The sequence below is a fragment of the Drosophila willistoni genome (assembly GCF_018902025.1).
Source record: "Drosophila willistoni isolate 14030-0811.24 chromosome 2R unlocalized genomic scaffold, UCI_dwil_1.1 Seg167, whole genome shotgun sequence".
Taxonomy (NCBI): Eukaryota; Metazoa; Arthropoda; class Insecta; order Diptera; family Drosophilidae; genus Drosophila; species Drosophila willistoni.
The window spans coordinates 20,574,748-20,599,143 of record NW_025814050.1 but is presented as its reverse complement, the minus strand read 5'-3'; the positions used below and the strand labels follow the sequence as shown (position 1 = coordinate 20,599,143).

Below are 24,396 nucleotides of genomic sequence, written 5' to 3'. Positions count from 1 at the left end.
CATACTCGATGTAATATATGTAAATATACAGGGTGCAGCAACAACTCAAGACTCAACATGGTAAATTGAAATAGAAACTAAATAGAATAAACTTTAACGATCATTTTGATCATTTCGATTGCCAAGAATTGTCGAATCAACTTATTAAAAGAGAGATCTATTATCGTTAAGTACGATTCTTATTTAAATTAAATGATAAATAAAATCAACTTTCTTTTAAGATATTGTAATCACTATAATATGATTACATTATTGTAATCATGATTGACAAAGCTAAATGATCTTATCAGTTAACAAAGTATTCCTCTCCCATTCAGTTGGCTCACCCTGTATCCCAACATTTTCTAAGAAAATCCATTAAAATGTAAAATTTTATTCAAATATGGCAAAATAGTTGGTTGGAATGGGGAGGGAGGGAGAGGGTCAATTGTGATTCTCGTGCACATGGCTAGAAGATACGAAACTGTTCTTTTTTGCTGTTGTTGTTGTTGATGTGGTTATATTTATTATGGAAGTGCAAAATGTTCAAGCACTTTTACAAACTGCATAAACATTTTTATGACATTTTACTTCCCGATTGTTGTTGTTGTTGTTATGATTGCTGATGCAAAATTCGTTGAAATATTTCCCATGTATTTTCACTATTTTAGGTATGGTCAAGGTTTTTATGAGCAGGAAACAATGTTATTTTTGTTATGTTTTGACTAAACTTTTCTTAAACTGAAAGAGAGAGTAATTGTTTTGATAGCCAATTGTTTGACTTTAAAGGATATCAGTAGATTAAAAAGATACCCAAGGACACTTAAAAATTATTTAATAAAAATATGTAAATGTTTTAGTAAAAGTTTGATTTGTCTTTGATAGAAATTACTTTAGGGTTGTAACGACAATTAATAACAAATTTCTAAAGATAAAAATGTTAAAGTAATGTTTAGTTAAAGATAATTACTTGAAGTATTTTCGTTTCTAGTTAAGGTAAACGACTATTATCTCCGAAATGTAGAACTTTTTGGCAATTATTGTACATTCTTTTACATTCTTCTTTTAGTTAAGGTAAAACACTATTACTTATTAAAGTAATGTTTAGTTAAAGATAATTACTTGAAGTATTTTTGTTTCTAGTTAAGGTAAAAGACTATTACCTCCGAAATGTAGATCCTTTTGGCAATTATTGTACATTCTTTTATTCATTTTGATTTAATTACATAAATACTGAAGTATTTTAGATAATTACATAAAGTATTTTCATTCCTATTAAAAGTTAACAATAGTTAACTATGAAAATGTCGATACTAATGACAATTATTTCACCTTCTTTTATTAAATTTAATTACAAATATACTTATTCGAGTAAATACTCATACACAGATAGTTACTCATTGAGATGGTTTGATATGAATACTTGGAGTATTCACTTGAACATGTAACAACTTGCCAATTGGCATACAATCTATACACTTTGTCATTACCAAAACTTAAAGTGGAAATTAAATTCAAATTAAGAACTTTTGTAAGGAAAAAAATTGCATTACCTTTGCATGAATTAGTAACAGGAAGAACTCTTCACTGCGTTTTCCTCGAAAGTCATAGTCGTCAGTGTTCTTATCAATTTGAGTTAGTTTATTTTTTTTTGTGGTTTTTGGTTTCTGTTTTCGATAAGACGAGGCCATCGATTATGTGTTGTCTTATGTGGGAATTCATGAAAGTTTCCAGTGTATTAATTTAAGTATTTAAACAGAAAACGACAAAAGAAAACGAACACGAAAAAAAGAAATAAGAAAAATCGAAACGAATTGTCAAATGGTTGGCGCCAGGCGCTTAAAGCAAAAATTTCTATTACGAGGATGATGGGGAACGAAACGAATGAGGGTGGTGGTGGGTCACAGCGGCGGGGGGGGGTGGTGGGGTGTGTGTTATGGGGGTGTGGTGTTCGAGGGTTGTTACCTATCGCCAATTTTGTTTTGTTTTATCTTTGGCATTGTGTGATTGACAGCAACAACAAATTTGAACACGAGGAACATGGCACACGAGAGTGAGAAGGAAGAGAAAGACAAAGAGAGGGAGAGTGGGAGTTAGAGAGAGAGAGAGACAAATGTTAAGAACAAATATATAACAAACAATTTTCAAAACATTTAAAAATAGTGCGCAAATTGCTATTTTTATATTATAAAATGAGAGACAAAAAATAAAGAGAGAAAGAGAGAGGGAGAGACAACCACAAGAAATCAAAACAACAAATGTGACATAAAAACACACAGAGAGAGAGAAAAACATATACACATAGAGATAGAGATAGTCAGTCAAGATCTGTTTGGTGTGTCTCTCTCTCTCTCTTCTCCGATTGCTTATCAGCTAAATTTGTTTTTGTTTTGCTTACCCTGTAGACATTTCATTTCTGTGGGGTATATTGAGTTCAGATAAAGTTGGCTAAACCCCTTCTTATTTAACATTCAGACTTTGAGAAATTAACCTACAAGATTTGAAATCAGCAAGAAAAAACGAAATTTCTTGATCCATTATAGCTTGAATCAACTTTTGGCTAAATATGGAGGTGAAATCTTACTTAATTATTGTAGGAATCCAAACAACCAACCAATTATCTACCTTTAGCACTCGATCAAGCTGAGGTCATTTGAATGATTACGATTATCCTTCTTTGTCAGTTATTAGTGAATCCTACTAAAGTGATCCGAAATGGGATTTTGCTTAATTGGAATCGAATTTAAGTCGCTTCAGGTTATAAAAAAACTTAATTTTACGGAAAATTTGTACTTTATTCTTACCAAATTCGTCTAATACATACATTAAGAGGAGACTAAGCGTAGCCAGGATTCAAATTAGGGGACAGCAACTTCTCTACTCAATCATTTTAATTCGAATAACAGAAAAAAATAACGAAAGTCGCTTTATTTCATTTAAAAAGAAACCGATTTTTATCATTAACTCAAAACAAAAAAAGATGCATTTCAACCCTTAAAAACACTCAAAAGTCGTGATGATAGCAAATAAATATTCATTATGTTGAAGATAAAAATTTTTGGATCTTACAATAAAAAGCAGATTTGTGTTTCTTTAATTAATTATACTGAGAACATAATTATATAAAAGTTCATTATTTAATCATACAAAGTCTGAAATTTAGTTTGATTTTAGGCTATTGTTATCAGAAGTTTCTGAATTATAATATCTCTTAAGGGGGCGTTTGAGTAAGTTTTGCAATTATTACAGGGTATGATTAGGTTGTTGGTGGGTGTTCCCTCTCTTAATATGCCTTACTGTTTACTCTTACACGTGAGTTGTTTCTGTCTTTCGCTCATTCTGCATTCAGCTTCTTCTAATTGCATTCTAATGCTTGTTTTCTCTCCCTCTCTTTCTATCTCTCTCTCACTCTGTCTCTCCTCGTGCACTTCTCCTTCGTATTGATTGGTTTTGTTTTTGTTGTTATGCATTTATCGTCTAGTTTGTTTTTGTTACCTTTTTTTCAAGAATGACACAACAACAAAAACAAAATATAGTAAACACTTTTTTTGTTTAAATTTTTATTGCGTTTTAACAAAAAGGCCATTGACAAAACAAACAGAACAAAAATGTTGTTAAATTTATTTTTCATTAATTTAATTATTATTTTACTCAAAACAATGTGTAACATGATTTACAATGTACTTAAATTATAAATCTACATGTAAATTTGTTATACTTTTAGTTTGTTTTACACATTTTTATCAGTTTTGTTTTCATTCTTCAAAAAAATCTCGGTTTTCGAACAGTTTTGCAGTCACAGGCACTTGACTTCATAATTTTGAGTAGTTTGTGTCTAGACTAAACTTGTGGACTGTGTCTTGGCTAAATTATTACAGTATGAGTAGTTTGTGTCTAGACTAAACTTGTGGACTGTGTCTTGGCTAAATTATTACAGTATGAGTAGTTTGTGTCTAGACTAAACTTGTGGACTGTGTCTTAACTAAATTATTACAGTATGAGTAGTTTGTGTCTAGACTAAACTTGTGGACTGTGTCTTGGCTAAATTATTATAGTTTACTCAGTTCCTTAGCACTTCCGGTGAGTAAGTTGCTTACCGTCAAAAGTGTAGTTTGCTTTTGGGGGGCATTTTATATTTCGTTTAAGTTTGAATATCTACAAGAAATAAATTTAAAAAATAACTGTCTGACAAGAAATAAATAGAAATAATATTTGTAATTAAATAACTAAAATAATTTCTAAATTGTGAGAAACATTTTAATAATATATCTGTAATTTTTTGTTTCATTTCAGGTAAGCGAAACAGTTCCTTATATGGCTTAAAATCTTGAAATATCTGTTTGTAAGTATTAATGTTTAATACCCTGGCAAATAAAACATTTCCCGTCACACCATCTCTTGTTCGCTATCTCTTTCTCTCGTTCATACTGTTTAACCATTTCAAAATGCAATTCATAACTAACAATGTAAATAAAATTTCTGAATTTGAATTTGTTTAACATTTTGTGATAAAATTCTTTTGCATTTGTTTTTTGTTATTGCCATTTCTCTTGGTGTTTGCTGTTAGCTGATCTTTCTCTTTCTCTCCTTCTATCTCTCACTCTCTAGTTCTCTTTAGGTAATGCTATCTCTGTCGCTGTTAATGTCCTTCCTTTTATATAACTTTGTTTTTGTCCTAATCCGGCTATGTATTTGTGCTGTCAATTATCAAATTACATAAAATCTTTGAAAAACAATTGGCAATACATTTTCGGTTATAATACCCTGTAGAGTTTTCCCAATGTAAAGAGGGTCTCTTAAATTGAAGTCTTTAACTCATAAAACTAAATTGAAGACACAAAAGTCTACAAATCATAAAAAAGAATAAGAAAATATTAATTTTATCCCTAAGGATAATTCAATTGTACGTGAAGCGCTTTTTTCTATATTTTCCTAATTCTATTATGTTTAGTCAACTGCTAGTTATAGGAAATCTCAAAAGTCGAGACGTTTAAAAATTTCAACCATTGAATATTCGTTTAATTTTCCCAATTTTCCTCAACTGTTGTGTGTGTGTAAGTGGAAATTTCTTCCAACTTATCGTTCGATCGGTGCAGGAGGCCTGGCGGCTGCTTTTGCTATTTTTGTTGCTGCTTGCTGCCGTTTTGAAGTTTTCACAATTGTCTGTCCGTTCGTCTCTGTTCGCTCCATTCACCTAATTTTCCTTACCGCCAAAAACAACAACAACAATACAGCAATACTTTTATTTCCTTGTTAGCAACAACAACAACAACAACAATAACAAATGCATTGCATTCAATTTTTGTTTTTGTGATAAAAGCGAAAACAGCAAAACAAAAAAAGTTTTTTTTCTTTTCTGAACTAAGAGAGACAATGGTTAAGTGACATGGCATAGTGAATGTATGTAGTTGGTAAATAGTATGGGAGGGGGCAGGGGGAGGGGTTATATGATGGTTGTTATTGTTGGCGACTTTTACTTGTTGTTGTTTTCCCTCATTTTCCATGCATTTCCCCCCATCCATTTGAAAATGAGATTATGTAAAACAAGATAACAACAAAAGAGAAAAACAAAATTTGTTATTGTCCATCTCTTGGCCAAATCTTAAATGATTTTTACTCGGAATTGGCCATTTCATAAATGGAGAAAAATTCGCTTAACAGCAGGAATTCTATTTTTGCTGAAAACACTTTTGCTCGTGTTTTCTTGTGTGTTTGGTAAACAACAAACTTTAAAAATATTCTAATAAAGTGGAAGAAAAATATTCAGGATGAGAATTTTTGACACGTTGGTTTCAATTTGATTTTTTTAGTTTCTCATTTGAATAGTAATAACTAAACTATTCAGAGGAGTTTATTCCATTTTTGAATAAAAAATATTCAGTTTACAATTTAAAATGGGGAAAACTTTATTGGAATCATTAGATTACGGCAATCCTCCTGTATCCTTTGGAATAAATACGCACAGAAGGTCAAAAAACATTCATGTTTGGTTGAAACAGGTTGAAATATAGTCCTTTATATAGCATAGTTATATCTCTTCAAAATAGAAATATTCCTTCCCAAACTGTCAAAAATTTTATCGCAAACAAACATACCCAACATGATCATTATTTGACACAGGGTATAAGAAACCGAAAAAAAAGAAAAGTTGTTGTTTATTGTGGCTGCTGCTGTCTGTGGCTTGGCTGCTGCTGTTGATGTTGATGCTGCTGTTGAATGTTGCAATTGTTTTTGTTGCTGTTGCAGTAGCTGCAGTTGTTGTTGTTTTCTACCCGGATGTGTCATGAGTGAGTGAGTGCTGAAAAATAAAAACTGCAAACAGAAACTGAAATATCCAATGGGGCCTTAACCACTTGAACCCCTCTATCCTTCGCCTCCTCAATAAGTCGTGATAAGATGAGGTGGGGGGATTAAGAGTTGTCTCTAAGATTCGCCGCTTCGTTGGGTGGCTAATTTATTAGTTTTTCCATCTCTTTTTTCTTTGGAGATAAATAGAATAATTTTCCATCATCAACTAAAACGAAACAGCGGAAATTTTGTCTGAACAAAAATAATTGACAATTTTTTTATTTGCACCTTTGCATTAGGTGAAAAAAAAAATAATCATGATTATCATATCCGCATTTATCTGGCAATTCTCCATGTACTTGGTGGATTTCCCCTAAATTTTTCTTCTTCTATTTGCTTGTTTATATTGAGAAGTAGAGCGCATCGACATGTTGTTTATTGGTTGTTCTTGTTGTTGTCATTGCGAATGTTTCATAATGTGAATTAGTACCAAGTTGGAAAATAAATGAGAAATACATTTTATGAAAAATCCATTTAAAACAGAGAGACAACATTTAATTAGTTCTCATAAGATTTTTTTAGGGTAGGAAATCTCTTTTATGTTTTTATTCTCAATATTAGAAATCTATTTACCTTTATCGACATAGTAGTTACATTTTACTTTGCTTATCCTCTGTTAACAAAGAGGGATTTATAGAATCCTAATGGTCCCCAAAGATATGCACAATTTTTGGGTGACATTTAGTTGTAATTCTCAACTAGTTTTTGTGACGAAGTTCTTTAGCAAAGTCTGGTTTTAAATATATTCAAATTCCTTTGTGCGGACTATGAAATAATCTTCATAGGATCTCAATCGAGATCTAAACCCTACTTTTTGATTTATAAAGAAGATGAAGATAATTGTAATGTAATCATAAATAAATTATGCAATGTCCTTGCAATAAGTTTTTGTAAGGAACTTAAATGATTAAATTTAGTTATTATATGAGGCAATCCCAAAAAAACGACAACTTTCCTTTTTCCAAATCAACTATAATTAGTTTAATTTTGTTCCAACATATATAAACCCATTTAGTGACTGATGGGCTTTAGGCCTAGGTTTGGCCTTTTTCGTTATTTGTCGGGACTCGTTGGCGATCGTTCACAGTTCATGCTCAACCACTCTCAGAGATCATTCATCTATGAACAAAACGCACTAAAACATGACTTTGTTGCGTGGCACAATCCTCTTGATTCCCAATTTCCTTACCCAAAAGTCTCCCTTTAAATTTCGACAATCTACTATATATATAAATATATATCTTCTTGCTTCTACCTTTCTTTTTCAACTTTCATTCTCTCTTTTATTTTGTATTTTTTTGTTTTGTTTCGCAACACTGTTTTTTGCGCTTCGCAATACCTGCTACTACTACTACTACTACTCTACCTACTACTCTACAACAAACCGCCACAGCTTTATACCCGCTGCCTTCATCTCGAACTTCTCCAACATAAATAGCAGCAATCGGAAACGAGCTTATAGTAATCCTCATATAGCTCATAATAATTCCGGAACAGGCGATGTTTATCGATTGAATCCAAACTTATATTACTACGATCAAAGTCATTCGGGTCGAAGTTCATTTTGTATAGTGGATGAATCGCTGTGGCCATCGGCAAATCGCGCAAGTGACTCGAACCTGTATATGACACCGAATGAAGAGGATTACGAAGAGGCCATAGATCAGTTTTCGCCCACGTTGTATACTAATCAACAGCAGCAACGCACAAGTCGATCGATTCCCATACCGATAAGTGCCGGCAATAGTCCGCAACATCATCGAGGAGGAGGAGGAGGAGGAGCCTTCAGTTCAAGTCCTTCTTCCACACATCTGTACTCCAACTTGCCGCACTATGCCAGTTCCCCGGAGACACCAGTTTCCTCTCCGGTATTCAATTCCGGTACCGGCACTGCTGCTGCCGCCCATGCCACGGCACGACTCTCGTTCAGCTATGATCCTGCCTTCGGAGCTGCCATCCATCGACTGCAAGTTCCCGCCTCGACGTCTAGCAGTGCAGCCGGCAGCAGGCGGCCGAGTTCCAGTTGGCAAAGTTCTTCGTTGGACTACACTCATGTCGTTCAAACATCTGTCGGTTCACCGACCAATGCCTCTACTATGATCAACAGGTCGGCAATTTGGTTGCGGGTTTTCCCATTTTCTTTGCACTAATACTTATCTAATCTACTACTTTCTTGTCTTGATATATTTCGATGTGAAGATTATATGTGCTTGTTGTGTGTGTGCTTTCTAACATTTGCCTTGCCCTTTTCACCTAAAAACTAAAATTTTCTTCTCTAACGTTGCGTTTTGCACATAATTCATTTGATGGTTCATAAAATGGTTCCAAAGCTGACTATAAAATGGTAATCTGCCAAGGGTGAATGTAAAGAAAGATCTTTACTTACAACTGGTTCCAACAACTAGTTCCTTATTTCTTCTAACCGGTTCCGACGACTTACAACTGGTTTCTTTTGCCTATAATTGAATCAAAGTCTGAACTTTTTACTTTAAAACCATTTTCTGAACCATTTTGTATAATATCTCTTTACATTTTTAATTATTATTATTCTAAATTAATAAATGTTTTATAAATTTATTATTTCTATTCGGCATGTTTGTACATTTTTTACAATTTGATCTAAATGTTAATTGAAAATGGTTCAGCATGATATTGTGTATAAAATTTCTAAATTAATTTTGATGGTAAAAAATATTAACTAATAATGTATATAAAGAAATTTTAACATCCGAATCCTAAAAAGAAATTTACCCTGAAATCCTTGGTGCCAGATATGTTTGGTTTCAACCGAACTTTAGAGTGTTTTTTAAGTATTTTATAAAGTTCTTTAAGTACAATTGATTATTTTATTTAAGTGAAAACCTCAAAGTTAAATCAGTTTGAATGAGAATCAATAGGAAACCTGTAACAGCTGAGAAAATCTTATTGACCAATGTCATATTTAGCTCCAAAAGTCCCAAGGGCATAAGTTTATAGTCAATTGTCAATACCTGAAACCAAAAGGCGTCTACAACTTGCTTGAAGCGTATATCAGCATATTGGAGATTCATATTCTGTAGCAAGTATCCAGTTCTTTTAGCCTAAAAATAAAAATGGTTACAAGTCGGAGGCTTTTGAAAATGTTTCAACTACTTACCTCATCGACCAGGTGATGACTGACTCTACCCAGGATAGCAATTTCCACAAATGGAACAACAAGAAAAACTAAATGAACGAGAGCTTCAAGTATGTCATAGGTTCCTTCTTCGTTGATGTAGTAGTCAGCCAGGGCTAGATATTGATTATAGAAACCCACGGTAACGCCAATGAAATTAATAGTCATCGATAGGATTATTGATAAGTCGGTCAAAGACAAATATCCCTTGGATAATCCCGTGGATATAGTATACATCAAAGCCAAGTGGTCTAGTTGATCGGCTAGCTCACAGAAGCGACGCATGCGATAATATTCCTTTTGAAGATACAATTGTAGAGGCGTCTGCAATGTGTTGACCTCCTTGAGTATATTCATCACACGTCTGTTAATGGCCGCCAAAACAAGATTCGTAACAACTATGCCACCGAAAAAACAATTGCTCAACTGATTTCCTATCATCAAGGGAATCATTGTCATGTTGGCGCTTAGATGAGAATCCGATCTGGGCGGTCGATGTGCATCGTACACTTTTAATGCCACATGCACTGCAACTGGACAACCAATCATTTTGATGAGTGTCAGGATCAGAGCTCTCCACACCAACATTATCGAGATATCACAGGCATTTAGAATTTGAAAAAGTGGCACTCGATTCTGAAAACGGGCAACTGGCACGATCAGAATCCATTGATGTACATAGTTGAACAAACAAAGGCAAACATTCATGTAAACATAGATTTTCACCGTATCCCGTGGACTTATGTTGCCATTGACGAACTCATCATGAATACGGCCCAAATAGAAGTAAACGAAAAGCGAGACCACCGTAACACAGTAGATGGTAACCGTTCTGGATGGAATAAACTTTTTGTGTTTGTTTGAAAACCGATATAAATATATTCCATAAAGTGTATTTTGAAATATAGTTATGGCCAAACACACTAGAACCGCTTTACTCTGAAATGGCCAACGTCGCCAGCGTCGAGGTCTTAGCCTCTTTACGAATCGCACAATACTAAATGCTATACCATAAAAAAAGGCGCTAAATTGACTCAACTCGAACTTTAAGAAGAATTGTCTGTCTATTCCGATTTTAAAGAGTCGCCAGCGCCGAGTTGTTAGTCTCTTTAGGAATCGCATTGTACTAAAAACAACTAAATGAAGAAGGACTCTACATGGACTCGACTCGGACTGTGTAAAGGATTGTGTGTCTGTCTACTCTGATTTTAGATAAGATGTGCGTGTGCTAGTCTAAACTTATTATTTTAATGAATCAATGCATTTAGGGCCATTATGGAAGTATTTTTAGATAATTAATGACTTAATTATGCTTATTACGTGTTTAAGAGAGGCTCCGACAAAGTTAACTAAACGAATAAAAATCGAAGGAAAAGGTCAGACTTTGTTTCGTTAATTTGTGGTTTGTTTTAAAGAAGACCTTTTTTAGGTTTGACTCGAATTTGTCAGTGAAAGGAGTTTAAATACAACTCCTATTACTTATATTTCCTTGTGATTGTTATTGCTTCCGTACAGCATTTTCTTTCTATTATTCGGAATTCGTTATATCTTTTGGTATTGGCTCTTACTGCAATCTTCTTGGTCAAATCATCACGAGTTTACTTACGGAATGCATTTTTGTATTTGAAAATTAAAAGCTTTGGTATAATTCCTCAACTATGATCGAATTTAAGCCCATTGCCAGGTAAATAATTCGACTTGGCCTGAAAATGATTGAAGAATGAAGAAAAGTTGAAGGACAAATGATGACTTGATCAAGCTGTTCAGTTCACGGGGATATGAAGAAAAGACTCAAGTATATCTTGTATAGGTTTCAAATAATTGGCTTCAGGTTGGCAACTTTTCTCTTAAGAAAGAATCGTCCTCCCTCTGAAGTTAATACTGATTATTAATAAAGAAAAAATGAATATAGAAATGAGGTCCTCATATAATTTAAATCTTCTTCAGTGTTCTTTTCATAGTTGGTTCTACTAGTTTTGGTTTGTCAAGCAGTTCTTCGGTAGGTAGCTTAAAAGTATGACTACACAATGGCTAACTATCCTTTCTACCTGTGAGTCAATTTCAAATTCAAATTTCAGCCTGTGGCCTGTCAATAATTTGCCAGAGTCTAAGTTACTGCTTGATGATGAAGCCTTTTGATTTCAGTGTCTCAAATGCATTTATTTCGTGGCCAAAGTAATTTATAACCAAGGCAAGGCTCACAAAAGGTCTCTGCGTTTCCGTCCTTCTTCCGTCTTCCGTCCACTTCTTAATTATAAAAACCCCACAAAAAACCAAAACAAAAAAAAAACGTATTCAATCAACATTTACGCATTTCTGTCTCTCCCTGTCTCTCTCCATTTTTTGCGCATTTTTTTTGTTCTTAAAACTCTGGAAGCAAAAGAATGAGAAAAGAAAAAAAAGGGCAACGCATATTTTTTATGGTCTTCTTCCAGATGATGTCATTTCTAAAGTTGAATTCGCTTGTAATGTGTTTTATATGAACTTCTCCTGGGTTGCTTCAGCTGATGGCTCCTCATGATGACGACGACGACGTCGATGATGATGCCCCTCACTTAAATAATAAATAAAAAAGAAAAAAAGAGCAATATTTGAGACGCAGTTTTCTCCATTCTTTCTTCTTTTCTAATGCGCAAAATGCCCCAAAGTCCCCACACACGACACATGGCCAAGCTTTTCTTTTTTTTTTTTGCCCAATTAGATATAAAATTTTCCTTTGGAGTGTAGAAGTTCCCCACTTTTCTATGAATCCCCCAATAGATTGACTGGAAATTTTCTTGAAGTGAAAGCCTTGATTGAATGTTTGATATGAATCTATATTTCAATGGCTCACCGTCTAATTGACTGACTCTGACTCTTTGAGTGTAATTTTCTATAGCAATGAATCATAAATATTGTATATTTTTAAAGTGAATCACTTGAAACTTTTAAAGCAAATTAATTACATTTGCCATTTACGGTAACTGATGATAAATTTAAGATCAACTGAATTGCAATCTAAATTATATCTAGGGTAGATAGATAATCTATTGAATCATTGAGTGAGTAAAGTATAAAATTAAACTACATTACTAAACGACTTTTACCAGCTCAGGCAATATTTTAAGTAGTTCTTTCTCAAAAGGGGTAATGTTTGCACTATTATATACGTATTTACAATTAGTCAAACGTTTTATTTGATACCCCGTGAAGACGATTCCCAAAGAAGATCTAAACTTATGAAAAATCCTCGAGATGGCAAGAATAAGGTTTGATAAAAATCCAAAAGGACGCCTGACACCAAAAACGATAAAGATCTTAGATTCCTTTTTGATCTTTTATCGACTATCGATAATATGAAGGTTCGTTGCTTAAACATAGAAATACTCTATAAAACTATCGAACTATATTAGCGACTATCGATAGTATTACATCCGATCTTTTGATCAAATGGTTTCTCCTTCATTAGAGTTATCGATTTATTACCTAAATTGGATGCTAGTAAATTAAAATGTAAGAAAAAACGAAATCCTCTTAAAAAGCATTCAAAAACTAATAATAAAACAGGAACTTAATTTTAGTGAAATGTAATAGATTTGTTCTCATTTGATTACAGTCTCTTTCCTTTAAGTACATATAAGGCAGTTGTAAACTTTTGAGAAAGTACAGTCGCAACAAAGGGTAGGGTTGACTTGCATGCAGCAAATCCTTAAAGAATTCAATGAATAATGTGCAAAAATTGCAGCACACTCAAAGCATTTTAAATTGTATCTTCAAAATAAAAGGACTGGTGATTTTATGCAACTCTTTATTCCTGTGCGTTCTCAACTCAAATTAAGTACAGTCCCAACCAAAACTTGACTTTTTTACTTGTTAAAAATGCAAGTTCCAAAAACAAAAAGTATCTGCATAAATGTTTGAAGTTTCAAGCCCACCCAAAACATTTCAACCAAACCAGAGTGAGAATACAAAGAGAGCAACAAAAAAAAAAAAACTCACTCAAACAACAAAATGCATTGTTGAAGTTCAAGGTCAAGAGAAGTAGCTTGGTCGGAGTAACAAGGGGGAGGGAAGCTGTACCAAGTAAAAAAACCAATTAGAATTTTAATTATGTTTATCTCACTCAAAAAGAAGAGAGAGAAAGAGAGAGAGGGAGAAAGAGAAAGAGATCTCTGCAGTGTTTGTTGGGTCCTCAAAATACCCAAAAAAAAAAAAGAAACACACACACACATTAAAAGAAACCCATAAATAAAAGTGAGCTCGATTCATTGTTCGTTCGTTCAACATGGTTGAAAATGGTTTGGGATGATGTCAGCATATATTTTTGGCAAGCCAAAAACGACGAACACACAAAACAAAAATAAGAAGCCACAAAACATGCCAAAAATAATACAAAACAAGAAAGGGAAAAAAATTAAGAGTAGAGAAAAGAAAACAACACAACAAATTACGCATGTTAAGTGTCAGTCATCGACTGTGTGATACCCCGAGAAGTCACTTTAGTTATGACTATTTGATAATATAACTATGCACTAGATGACACAAGTAATAGCAGACATGCATATACGTAGATGGCAACCCTAAAGAAGGAGCTACAGCACACTTAGGCAACTCTGAAGCTATATATTGTGCTTTACAAAGATCAAGGTTTGCATTTCAGAATGATGTTGCTTATGTTTCATTACCAAAACTAATGGGCCTTTTCGTAACAGCAATGAGCATAGGCAACTCTAACAGCGATAGGAATAAGTGGCAACTCTACAAATAGGTTGTTGGAACTGTTCAACGAAAAAAAAGCGGTGGCGGTGAGGAGAGACTACTCTGTTTGACAGACCAAGGACAAGCCAGGCCTGCCGATCGCTCATTGAAATAATTTTTATAGTATCAGTGGCAACTCTTAAAAACAAGTTGCCATACCAGCAAATAAACTCCTTAAACCTTCCCAATTTAAGTGCCTTGCAATCATATTTCATAGCTGATTAGTAATATTTTTTGCATCACCAATACTTTCTTCTTTTGCTTACACTTATTTATTACATTTAATATACCCTTCTGTCCATTCCGTACTAGGTATCAAAACTTGAGCATAATAAAAGTAATGAAATTTTAGGTAGAGGCAAAAGCCAAAGATCTTCAACTTTTGGTCTTTAGATGTGTATTGTGGTTTTTTTTTTCGTGTGTCTGGGTCTGAAGAGGTCTTTTCTTTCAGCCCACTAAGAAATATCTTTGACAATTGTAACCAGATTTCAATTGTTTTGCGGTTAATATTTTTTCCATGTCATGTCTTGTCTGTCATTTTGCATTATTACCCATTGCGATTTGTCTGCTTTGACATGCTTTTTTTTCTCTTGATTTTGTATATGTCTATACTGTATATATATAAATATATATATGTCAAAATGTCTATGAATGTTTTAACAGGCACTGTTCAATCATTTTCTTTTTATGATGTTAATATACAAATTTAACCTTATCCTAATCTCTCTTAATCTCATTTCAGGTATGTAAAATGAACTGTCTATTTATCATTTAGATATGTGGTAAGTTTTTAAATAATATCAATTGAAACAACTTTTTTTTATAAAACCATGGAGCTTAAAACATAGTTAAAGCTTTATAAATGTTCAAGTATAAAGTCTTCTTTGCGTTTTCTAACATTGGTCAATCTTATGACACATAAAATTTACTTAATTGTCATCTTCATGGTAAACTCAAAGCATTTCCGCTACAAAACTTTGCCATAATTAAGCTTTAAACATCAATCAAAATGAAAAACTTTTTGTTCCATCAAAACAACTTAACTAAACTGGACAATAACTAACCAGAAACATTCAACAAAATGGCAGGAACTGGACAAATTGTAACTAAGACAAATCGATGTGGATTTGGCTTACATTAGCATTAACAATGTTGTCATAGAATGGAAATGGAAAGCCAAAGAAATAGAGAGAAGAAAAGCAAATGTTGTTGACGCCAGAATGTCTGGCCGGATAGTTGTTTCCCTCCCTCCCTCTCTCTCTCTCTGTGTCCCTCCACACGGGAATTGTTAATTTGTTGTGTTCCTCAAAAGCGTAGATACACATCTATTCATATAGATATAGATACATATTTATGGCAAATTACAATTTAAATGAATGCCACTTTAAATTGTTGTCAATCATCGAAGGCGAACCGCATGGGGGGTAAGGAAGGGTGTTAAGTGGGTGGACTAAGGTGCATAGGTTGCAATTTTAACTACCGACACGTGTGTTATTAAGTGATGATTTTTCTTGTGTGAGTTCCCCTCGCTACTGCGAGAGTGGCACTAAAAGTTTAAGTCAAGTCAAAAATAGATTAAACAAACTTAAACTATAATTGCGCTCAAAAGTAGACTATACACAAAATATACAATTTTCAGAAGAAATTGTAAACAAATTTTTGAAAATTTAAGGTTTAAAATGTCCTAAACCCAATTCCGATTCCAGGCTCAAGTAATGTAAAAAAAAATGTCTTCCTTTTTCCAATTATTTAACTGAACAACTCTTCGTCCACATCTCGCTCAATAGTTCATTAAATTTTCATATTCATTAAAAGGCGTGTCAAATGTCATTCTCCCTCCCTCATGCGGCTTCTCAGATACATTTCGCCTTTGTGTGTGTATGGCTTTAACGATTTTCCGTGTCGATTAGATAGTTTCTATAATTGCTTATTGCATTTTTTTTCTTTTTCGAATATTAAATGTATTGTGTGGGTATATGAAATGAAACCTAATTGGAACTACAAATGACTGTGAAATGTCGTCGTTGTCGTTGTCGTTGTGGTCGTGTCGTCTCAATTGTTTTGAATTCGTTGGCTTAAAGGTTCGTTAATTTTTGTTTAAATCTTTTGCCCCATTGTTTAAGGAACAACACGAAATTTTTAATTACCGACGTAAACAGTTTTTCCCAGCGCAGGGCCGAGCCGCCGTATACATTGCCACGTGGCCTTCTCAGGTCCCCGGCTAATGAGCTGCTGCTGTGAGAGTAAAAATAAACTGAAATAAACCAAACAGAAGCAAACAACGAAGGAAAAACACAAAAATTTCTTTTGTTATTGTTGTTGCCGGTGGCACATGGTGCGCTTCATTAGTTGCCACATAAAACTAAAACAAAAAGAAAGGCAACCAAACAAAACAACAAAAACAATTTCCAGAAAGCTTAAGTTCATATTATGTGGGTTTTGGATTTCATGGAAAATGAAAAGGAAAAAAAACAGTACCTAGCTAAATACGGCTAACTGATACCCTGTTTTCAGTAACTGATGCAGGTGAATGTCAGATTTATTAATATTCTGAATGGAATTGAGGGGAAAATCATAATCCTAGATGCTTTCAGTTGGAGGAAATAGATAATTATAGAAGAGCTTTAGCTGATTCTCTTCTAACTTATTCCATTTACCTAGTATCTGAACTCTAGCTTCATGTTCTTTTGTATCTTTATTGAAGATTTTTATTCTAATATTTCTTATGGAGACTTTAAGATCTTTCATTTCTTAATCTAGGAACTAGGAAAGACATAAGAAATCGAACACTTTAAAACACTTCCCTTAATGCTAAATCTTGAATCATTTATGCGCTTAATTGGTCTTCTCATGACTCAAGTGGTCCCTAATATCTGAAATTCTTAAACTAGATGGGACTACATCGGTACATTCAAGCAATTTTCAAGATTTTTTGTCTCTCAATCACTAATCGTCCAACATATAATGACTGTTGCATAAATCGACAGACCGTCATTTCCAATATACCGCAATTTACTAAGCCTACACCGTGTGTAAAAATCACAAGCAAAGACGACGAAAGAGAGAGAGAAGAAGCTGACGACATGGCCAATGACGTGTGTGACGTTTGGCTTAAATGGATGGCCCAGACACTTTGGCGACATTAAACTTAGATATACCTACAAAGACTGCCAACCGAGAGAGGGGAAAAAGGCAAGGAGAAATACATTTCCTTTCTTATACTGCACTTTTTCTTGAACAGTTTTTTTTTTTTTTTTTTGTTGTTTACCATCATTATTTTAATTTGTATATTTTTTTTTCTTTTTGCATAATTTTTCATGCAAATTCTTATGAAACTCACGACTTAACCGTTTGCTAAGCCATGCAGTTTTCCTATTTTTTTCCCCCTGTTTATGTGTGAGCTCTTATGAAATTGTGAAAGAAACGAAAGAATGCAAAAGTTTTATCAATTAAGCAAATATTTTGAACGCAAAAACGAACTTTTGATGCTCTAAAAAAAAGCAATATGAAAATAAATAAACTCTTACATCTGACCTGTCTTCAAATGACTTTAACTATGCAGAATTTTATATTATTTTTTAGCCTAAACCCTTGGTTAAGGTTTCTAAAAACTTTGTGTTTTTAGTTACTTTAACCAAAAGCGATAATAATAAGTTATCCTAGACTTAGCTTCCGTTGGGGGCCATTGCTTTGGTTTGTTTTTCGTAGAAAGTGCCCGAAAATTTCACAAAATCCTCTGAAAAAAACTGCAGTTTAACTGATTTTGTTTTTGACTCGAAAATGTGGCAAAACTTGTTTAATTTTGCTGACAGAATCGCTTTATAATCTCTCACAGAAGTTTAATAGGCATATGAAACAGTAGTAACTTTCGAGAAATTTCTACAGTGTCTCAAAATAACACTTGCAACTTTATAAATGACCGACGTTTTAGACTTTTTGTCTAATCTTGCCATTACCCTAACCCATGACAAGCCTTAAAACAAAATACCTCTTTTCACAGTGCATTTCAAAGCACTGCGAAAATAAAAAAGAAAAAGTTGCTTTGCCCCGCCCATTTGAACAGTAATTGCATAGACAAAGGTAAAAAAGAAAAAAAACCTCGAGCAATAATTGCAAAATTATGATTAAATGCAATTTGAGCGTTTTTTTTGTTTTGTTTTGTTTTTATTGTTTGCGGACAGCGCCGCGGCCGCTGCATAAACATCATGAATTCGTGTGTTTATGGCTGCATTTTAATTATGTGCGAAATTATAAGCAAAGTCGGTGATTTTTTAGCCACAAAAGACATGGCAACAGGAGGCAGGGGGGAGGAGGGAAATAAAAGAACTAGAGCAATGAACTATTGTAGGAACCTCGTGAGTGTGTTTGTTTGTTTGTGTGTGTCTTAAAATTTGCATTCGACCGGAACTGGCTCTATGTGTATTGAATGAATAAGTGTGTGAGAGTTCATAGTGCCCATTACAAACACACACATACACACACATACAGACCAAGACACGAATGTAAACATTCAAAATTTATAGCTTGCAACAATGAACGTTTTTTGTGTAAAAGTTGTAGTAGTTGTCGAGAGAGTCGTGTCCTGTGGCACGCTGCTGCTACTGACCCATTAGAACTGGTAGCTTTAGGTAGGTGCATTGCTCTTGTTACTTGGGCACGCGATGTGTCTCAAATGTCCTGACATTTTCCTGGAAAACAATTCTAATGAAAATGCATTTCCATATGCAGAATTCCAGTTAAATCAAAAGTTTAACCCACTTTTGTCTACCATTTCGTTAAAATGGGCCAATTTATTTGACCAACTCTTAGTCACACAGCAAACCTAAACAATGCGTAAAGTAAATATCAATAATTTAACTAAGTAACCATAATATTTACCCGTATAGCATATAACGAATTAGCTTAGCACACACAGCCAGACACAAAAAGTGACTCACTTGGGCGATCTTCAATTACAATTCAAAAAGCTCTTCGATTCTAACTCTGGACGGGGGCTTTTGAACGAGCTTTTCGTTTAAACCAAAACCTGATTTCAATATAGATTTTCAAGGATTTTCTCTTTAATCTTCAATATTTACTCTAGTATTGGTGTCATTGACACCTTACAAAGAAGAAGAAGAAGATGTTTAAACAAATGGGTTTTGTCTCTGCCTTTTCTTTGTTTTTTCCCCAACACAAACCAAAATATTGAAACAATAATAATTATGCAAATAATAACAAATTGTTCGTTTGACTTTTGGCTATGTTTGTTGGGCACTAACAAATTACTCATGTAATATGTTTAAAAACTTTCACTCAACTCATAACTCTCTACGATGTCTTTACGGTACACATAGGCAAAGAAAATTGGGTTAAGTCATTGCCCAAATTAGTTACCAATAATAATTAATTTTGTTTAATCTTATCATGTTTAGAAAGATAGAGATAGAAGGCAAAGTATACACATCTTACCATATATATATAAATATGGATAGATAAGCTTGACAGACATTTGTTTATACCGTCTATTTGATTGTGCAAGAGCATGGAAACAGACATTTCTACTATACAAATACATATATATGTATATATAGTAAATCGATTGTGAGTTCCATAGGTAAACAAGTGAGCAGAGATAAGAATAGAGCAATATGTAAAGTCATAAAGGTAAAACATGAAAAATATACCTACAAAACGAAGACTAAATAAAGGAAAACTGGGACTAAAGTCCAATGACAATGATTATAAATTATTTTGATAGTAAGTGCTTTTTTAAAAGATTCATTAAGCCCTCGAGATGTAGATCACCATCGAAAGTCTTCATTGAGTTCCTACTTCTTCTTATTTAACCTTTATTCAGATTTCATAACAATCTTAATACGATTTTGAAGTATTGACACATTTTGAGAAAAATTAGAAGTGACAATCCTGTTCCTATGAACATATTATTAAACTATTTTACCTTACAAATGTTGTTGACTTTAAAAGTTAGGTGTACGATTTGCAATAACTGTAGGTAAGTGAAATTCAGGAAAACTGGCATCTGGATTGTCAACTTTAGTCTCCTTTCAATTTTCGAAAAAAAATCCCTCTTACCAACTATTCTCATAGATGATTTCAACTTTATGTTCATCTCATTCTTTTAATTAAATAATTTAGAGTAAAAGATACAAATCGATACTCAATTAAAGAATTCCAAATGTATTTTTAAGATTAATAGGGTTTAATAGAGCCTCTAAATTTAAATATGAACGACCTCGAGAATAAAAGTCACGCCAAAACCATTTAAAATTACACAATAAAGTGTCCAACTAATAAATGATTGAGTTTATTTTTATAGTTTTTAATTTAAATTTTACTTTTTATTGATTATGTGTCTTACCTTCAATGCAAATGAGTTCAGAGGTTTTTATTTAAAATTCATGTGGTTGTAACTCATGTGAGTAAATTTAAATTTAACTTCCTAAAGTTTCCACTCGAATATTAATCAATGACAATGATAATAAAATTGATGATGATTAAAATGATTATCACATGAGGTTGGAATTGAAAATGTTGTAAGTTGTTGGTTCTGTGGTATTACAAGAAATGTGGTATGCATTTTCTCTTTACGCTTTGACTTTCCCCTTAAAATATTAATTAGAAATGACTAATTGAAGGCAAAATTCTAACTAACATAACCAAATAAGATGCTTAAACACATTGAAACCTATATTAAACATGCTTTGTTCTATAGTTCAACCTCATTATAATGGAAATTATAGATTATGATCTATTAGAAGTAAAATGATTTAAATTTTGCCTAAAATTTTCAATTTATGTATACTTAAATCTCCATCCTGTTGACTTAATAGCAAATGAATCAAATTAGTCTGGGCCAAGAGTTATTAATAGACACTTTGAGGTTCCATATAAATTATCTTTATCCCCTCTCTTTTTCTCTCTTTTCCAATTGTTTTTCGGCTGAATCATTGACCGCCAAAAAGAAAAAAAAATATGACGACAGCCACCGCTGAGAACATTTTTCATAAGTTCCTCCCCCACTTCCATCCCACTCTCTCCCACCTGTTGAAAATTATCTCGTTTTGTTTTGCTTACTTTATAGAAATATTTATTTTTTAATAATACAAAACGAAAAAAAAAACAAACTTAATATTAAAAGGTACAAATTGTTTTTGTTTTTTAATGGTTACTAAATTATTTGTCTTTGTGTTTATAAACTAAAAATCACATTTCACTTTTTTTGATTTGTCATTTAGGAATTACAATGATGGGCACATTGCCAAAAAAGAAAACTAAAACCAAAAACAATGTTGCAATGTGCCCAATTTTTTTTTTTTTCTTCATTGTTTTTTCATGTTGATGGTTGTTTGATGTGGATGTTGTTGTTGTTGTTGTTACAGCACAGACATGGCTATAAACATGAGCAAGACGAGTATAAGCCAAGGGCAAATGAACATCAGACACGCCACTTCGTACATTTTGTTGAGCCTGAAGCGAGATCCTACCCGAAGAGATGATATGTTGTGTATCCTTTGACTCTTTTGTCCTTCCTTTGTTAGCGTTTTGCGGTTCACACTGTTAGCTTTTCACGAAATTTTCCACCATTTGCGTTCACGTTTCGGTTGTTTGCGGCCCATAACACAAACTGAACTCAACTCAAACCCCAAAACTCACTTAGACCGCTCGACGTTCGCTGTCACACTGAGCGGACAGGCTAACCTGAACCTTTTCATCATCGTACAAATAACAAAAAAAAAGAAAAAAAAGCTTTGTTCGCAGTTGTTTTTCGTCGTCATCCGCTACGTTTGCCGGTTTTGGCTCTCTTTCTCTCGCTCTTCCTCTCTCTCTCTTTGTGATCGTTTCTCTCTTTTTGATGTGTTTTTAATATACACTTTTATTTGTTTGTTTGTTTGTGGGGTTGGTTTTTAAAGGTAGCTTCAGTCAATTGCGTTTTAAATACATTGACCCCCCACTACCAACCGAACTATCCCCTTTCCAATCAGCCAACTAATCGTAGCTCTTACTTTGTTGTTGAACTTTTGGTTGATAACCTAATTCCAGGTGAGCCAGGAGGGTGAATGGTCTTTGAAATCTCATAAGATCATGTGACGTTACCGTCTTATACCTAAAGTTCTTTGAGAGTAGAACTAGTTCTTTGACCTTCAATTCAGTTCACTGAAATCCAAACAAGTTCCTCAAATTATGCGGTTCGTAAAAAAACAAGCTCATAACCGTATATTTACTAAAATCTCAATGCAAAATTTAAGGTTTAAACAAATAAAAAGTATAAAGTTTTGTAATTCCTAAATTACTTTTTGTTTTCTTGTTTCTAAACTTGCGTTTATAAAAATGTGCTTACTAAATATGGATTACTTATCCTAATTGGACCTTACGCGGGTTTAATACTGCAGAATGGGAAAATTGGACCCTAAAGCATGCAATAACAGTACAAAAATGCGAATTTCGAAACGTAAAAAAAGAATTTTGGAATGTCCTGGGGAAACAAATAATCCTCGAAGCAAGCTTCACAACCAAATAATACTTTTCCAGCATATTGCATACTATAGGCGTCAAAGTTCCCCCATTTTGCAGCCCTAGATCCCGCCATGAATTAGACATTTTAGTAAAACAATTTCAATGAAGATTATAAAAAATATATCTATAGGCTTACTGGTTTACTCTAAAGAATAACTTACAAAAGTTTTATTCTAAAAGTTTTATTAAAATTAAGTAAGCGTTTATACCTTAAAATTGTTTATACATTTAAGAATTATTCCGTTTAGATTAACTTTCTAAATGTGTAACAAATTTACTTCAATGTCTGTCTTAAGTTCTCCTAAATTCTATCCAACAATATTTACAGTTTATTAATTGTTGGTCAACTTTGTTGATCCCCAAAATTTTCCACTTTTTGAGTGTGTAGCCTCTTTTGGAAGCGGGTGCTCTTCATCCTCCTCTCTCTCTCTCTCTCTCTGTCTTTCGAATTTCCACTTGTCTAAGCATTTTCAATAAAACAAAACAAAACGAAAAAAGTTTTCCATAAACCACTCAATCAATTTGAGATCATGATCATAATTATCATAACGAGGCGACCTCTTATAGAACAACTGGAACTGGTTCCCGTTGCTGCTCGTGCTCGTGCTGCTGCACCCAATTGTTTTGTTGTAACTTTATGGAAAATTACAAGCTCTGACAACTGTTAACCAGTTTCGCTTTTTGAGTTTTGAGCTTTGTGTGTTTGATCAGCTTACACGGCAAACAAACTCAACTCAAAAGCCTTCAACTTTTCTGAGTTTCTTCAAGTCATCTAATCAGTTTTTCCACTCTATAATCTTATCAAAACCAATTGAGAGATCCAACCAAATAATACAAAGAGAGAGAGATAGGGAGAGCAAGTGTGATAGACTGAGAGAGAAGAAATATTGCCTTGATTTCTTGAATTGTGCTAAAAATATACAGAAATGAGCCATAAAGCCAAAAGTGGGCCCATTAATAATAAAAACCTAAATTATTTTTTCTCTTTTTTTTTCGGGGGCTTTATGGCAAATCATTGAATGATCATACACACATATACATATATATTGCTATAATAAATTGCCATAATATGTATAGTAAGTTTATATAACGTTATTTATTTCTTTTATTTGCAGGTATGTGAAAAATAAAAACCAAATTTAATATCCACTCAGAGAAATTATAGAGTAAGTTATTTAGAATCAATTTAATATTAATGATAATGTTTTATAACAAAGGAATACCCAAGTGAGTCAAAGTATATAAAGAGAGAAAGAGATGTTATTCAATAGAGAAACACTTTCAAGATTAGATTATGGAATTAGAGCCACGTCTTCACATTTTGTTAGTACCAATTATAATAATAATCTGTCCTTTGTTTATATGTGTTGCATGAAACAAGCGTTGATATCGAATAATAATTTTAAATCAAAATAAAAGAGACTAGTCGGATACAGATACGTAATCCGTACTCTAAGTTTAGGTTAATCTAGCAATCTTCCGATTAATCGATGCAGATTTTGCATCAAAAGCAGATAAAAATGTTTTATACTTTTAACATTAAGCCTTTCATCATATAACGTCACCATACAATATTTTCTAATTTTACAAAAACAATAGAAAATTATATAATATAAAAGTGGTTTTCAATGTATATTACTTTACATTTCAAATTACATATA

At 33.2% G+C, this 24,396-nt stretch overlaps 2 protein-coding genes across 2 annotated transcripts in view; one reads left to right on the top strand and one right to left on the bottom strand.

Moving 5' to 3' along the window:
- The window catches only part of LOC6641812 (protein bunched, class 2/F/G isoform), a 124,470-nt gene that overhangs the window by 31,617 nt on the left and 68,457 nt on the right, over nucleotides 1-24,396 (top strand). The window lies entirely within an intron of this gene.
- On the bottom strand, nucleotides 9,174-10,603 carry LOC6641810 (putative gustatory receptor 97a). The gene is made up of 2 exons (XM_023175654.1): nucleotides 9,464-10,603; nucleotides 9,174-9,407 (listed from the first exon to the last, which is right to left on the bottom strand). Exons 1-2 carry the CDS (start codon nucleotides 10,601-10,603, stop codon nucleotides 9,174-9,176), a joined length of 1,374 nt encoding a protein of 457 aa, XP_023031422.1.

What these genes read in the sequence shown, in the direction of transcription:
- LOC6641810 (XM_023175654.1), bottom strand. Translation starts at nt 10,603, where the DNA reads ATGCGATTCCTAAAGAGACTAACAACTCGGCGCTGGCGACTCTTTAAA. An exon ending in GTCATCACCTGGTCGATGAG is followed by an intron (nt 9,408 to 9,463) that starts GTAAGTAGTTGA and finishes TTTTATTTTTAG; the next exon opens with GCTAAAAGAACTGGATACTT.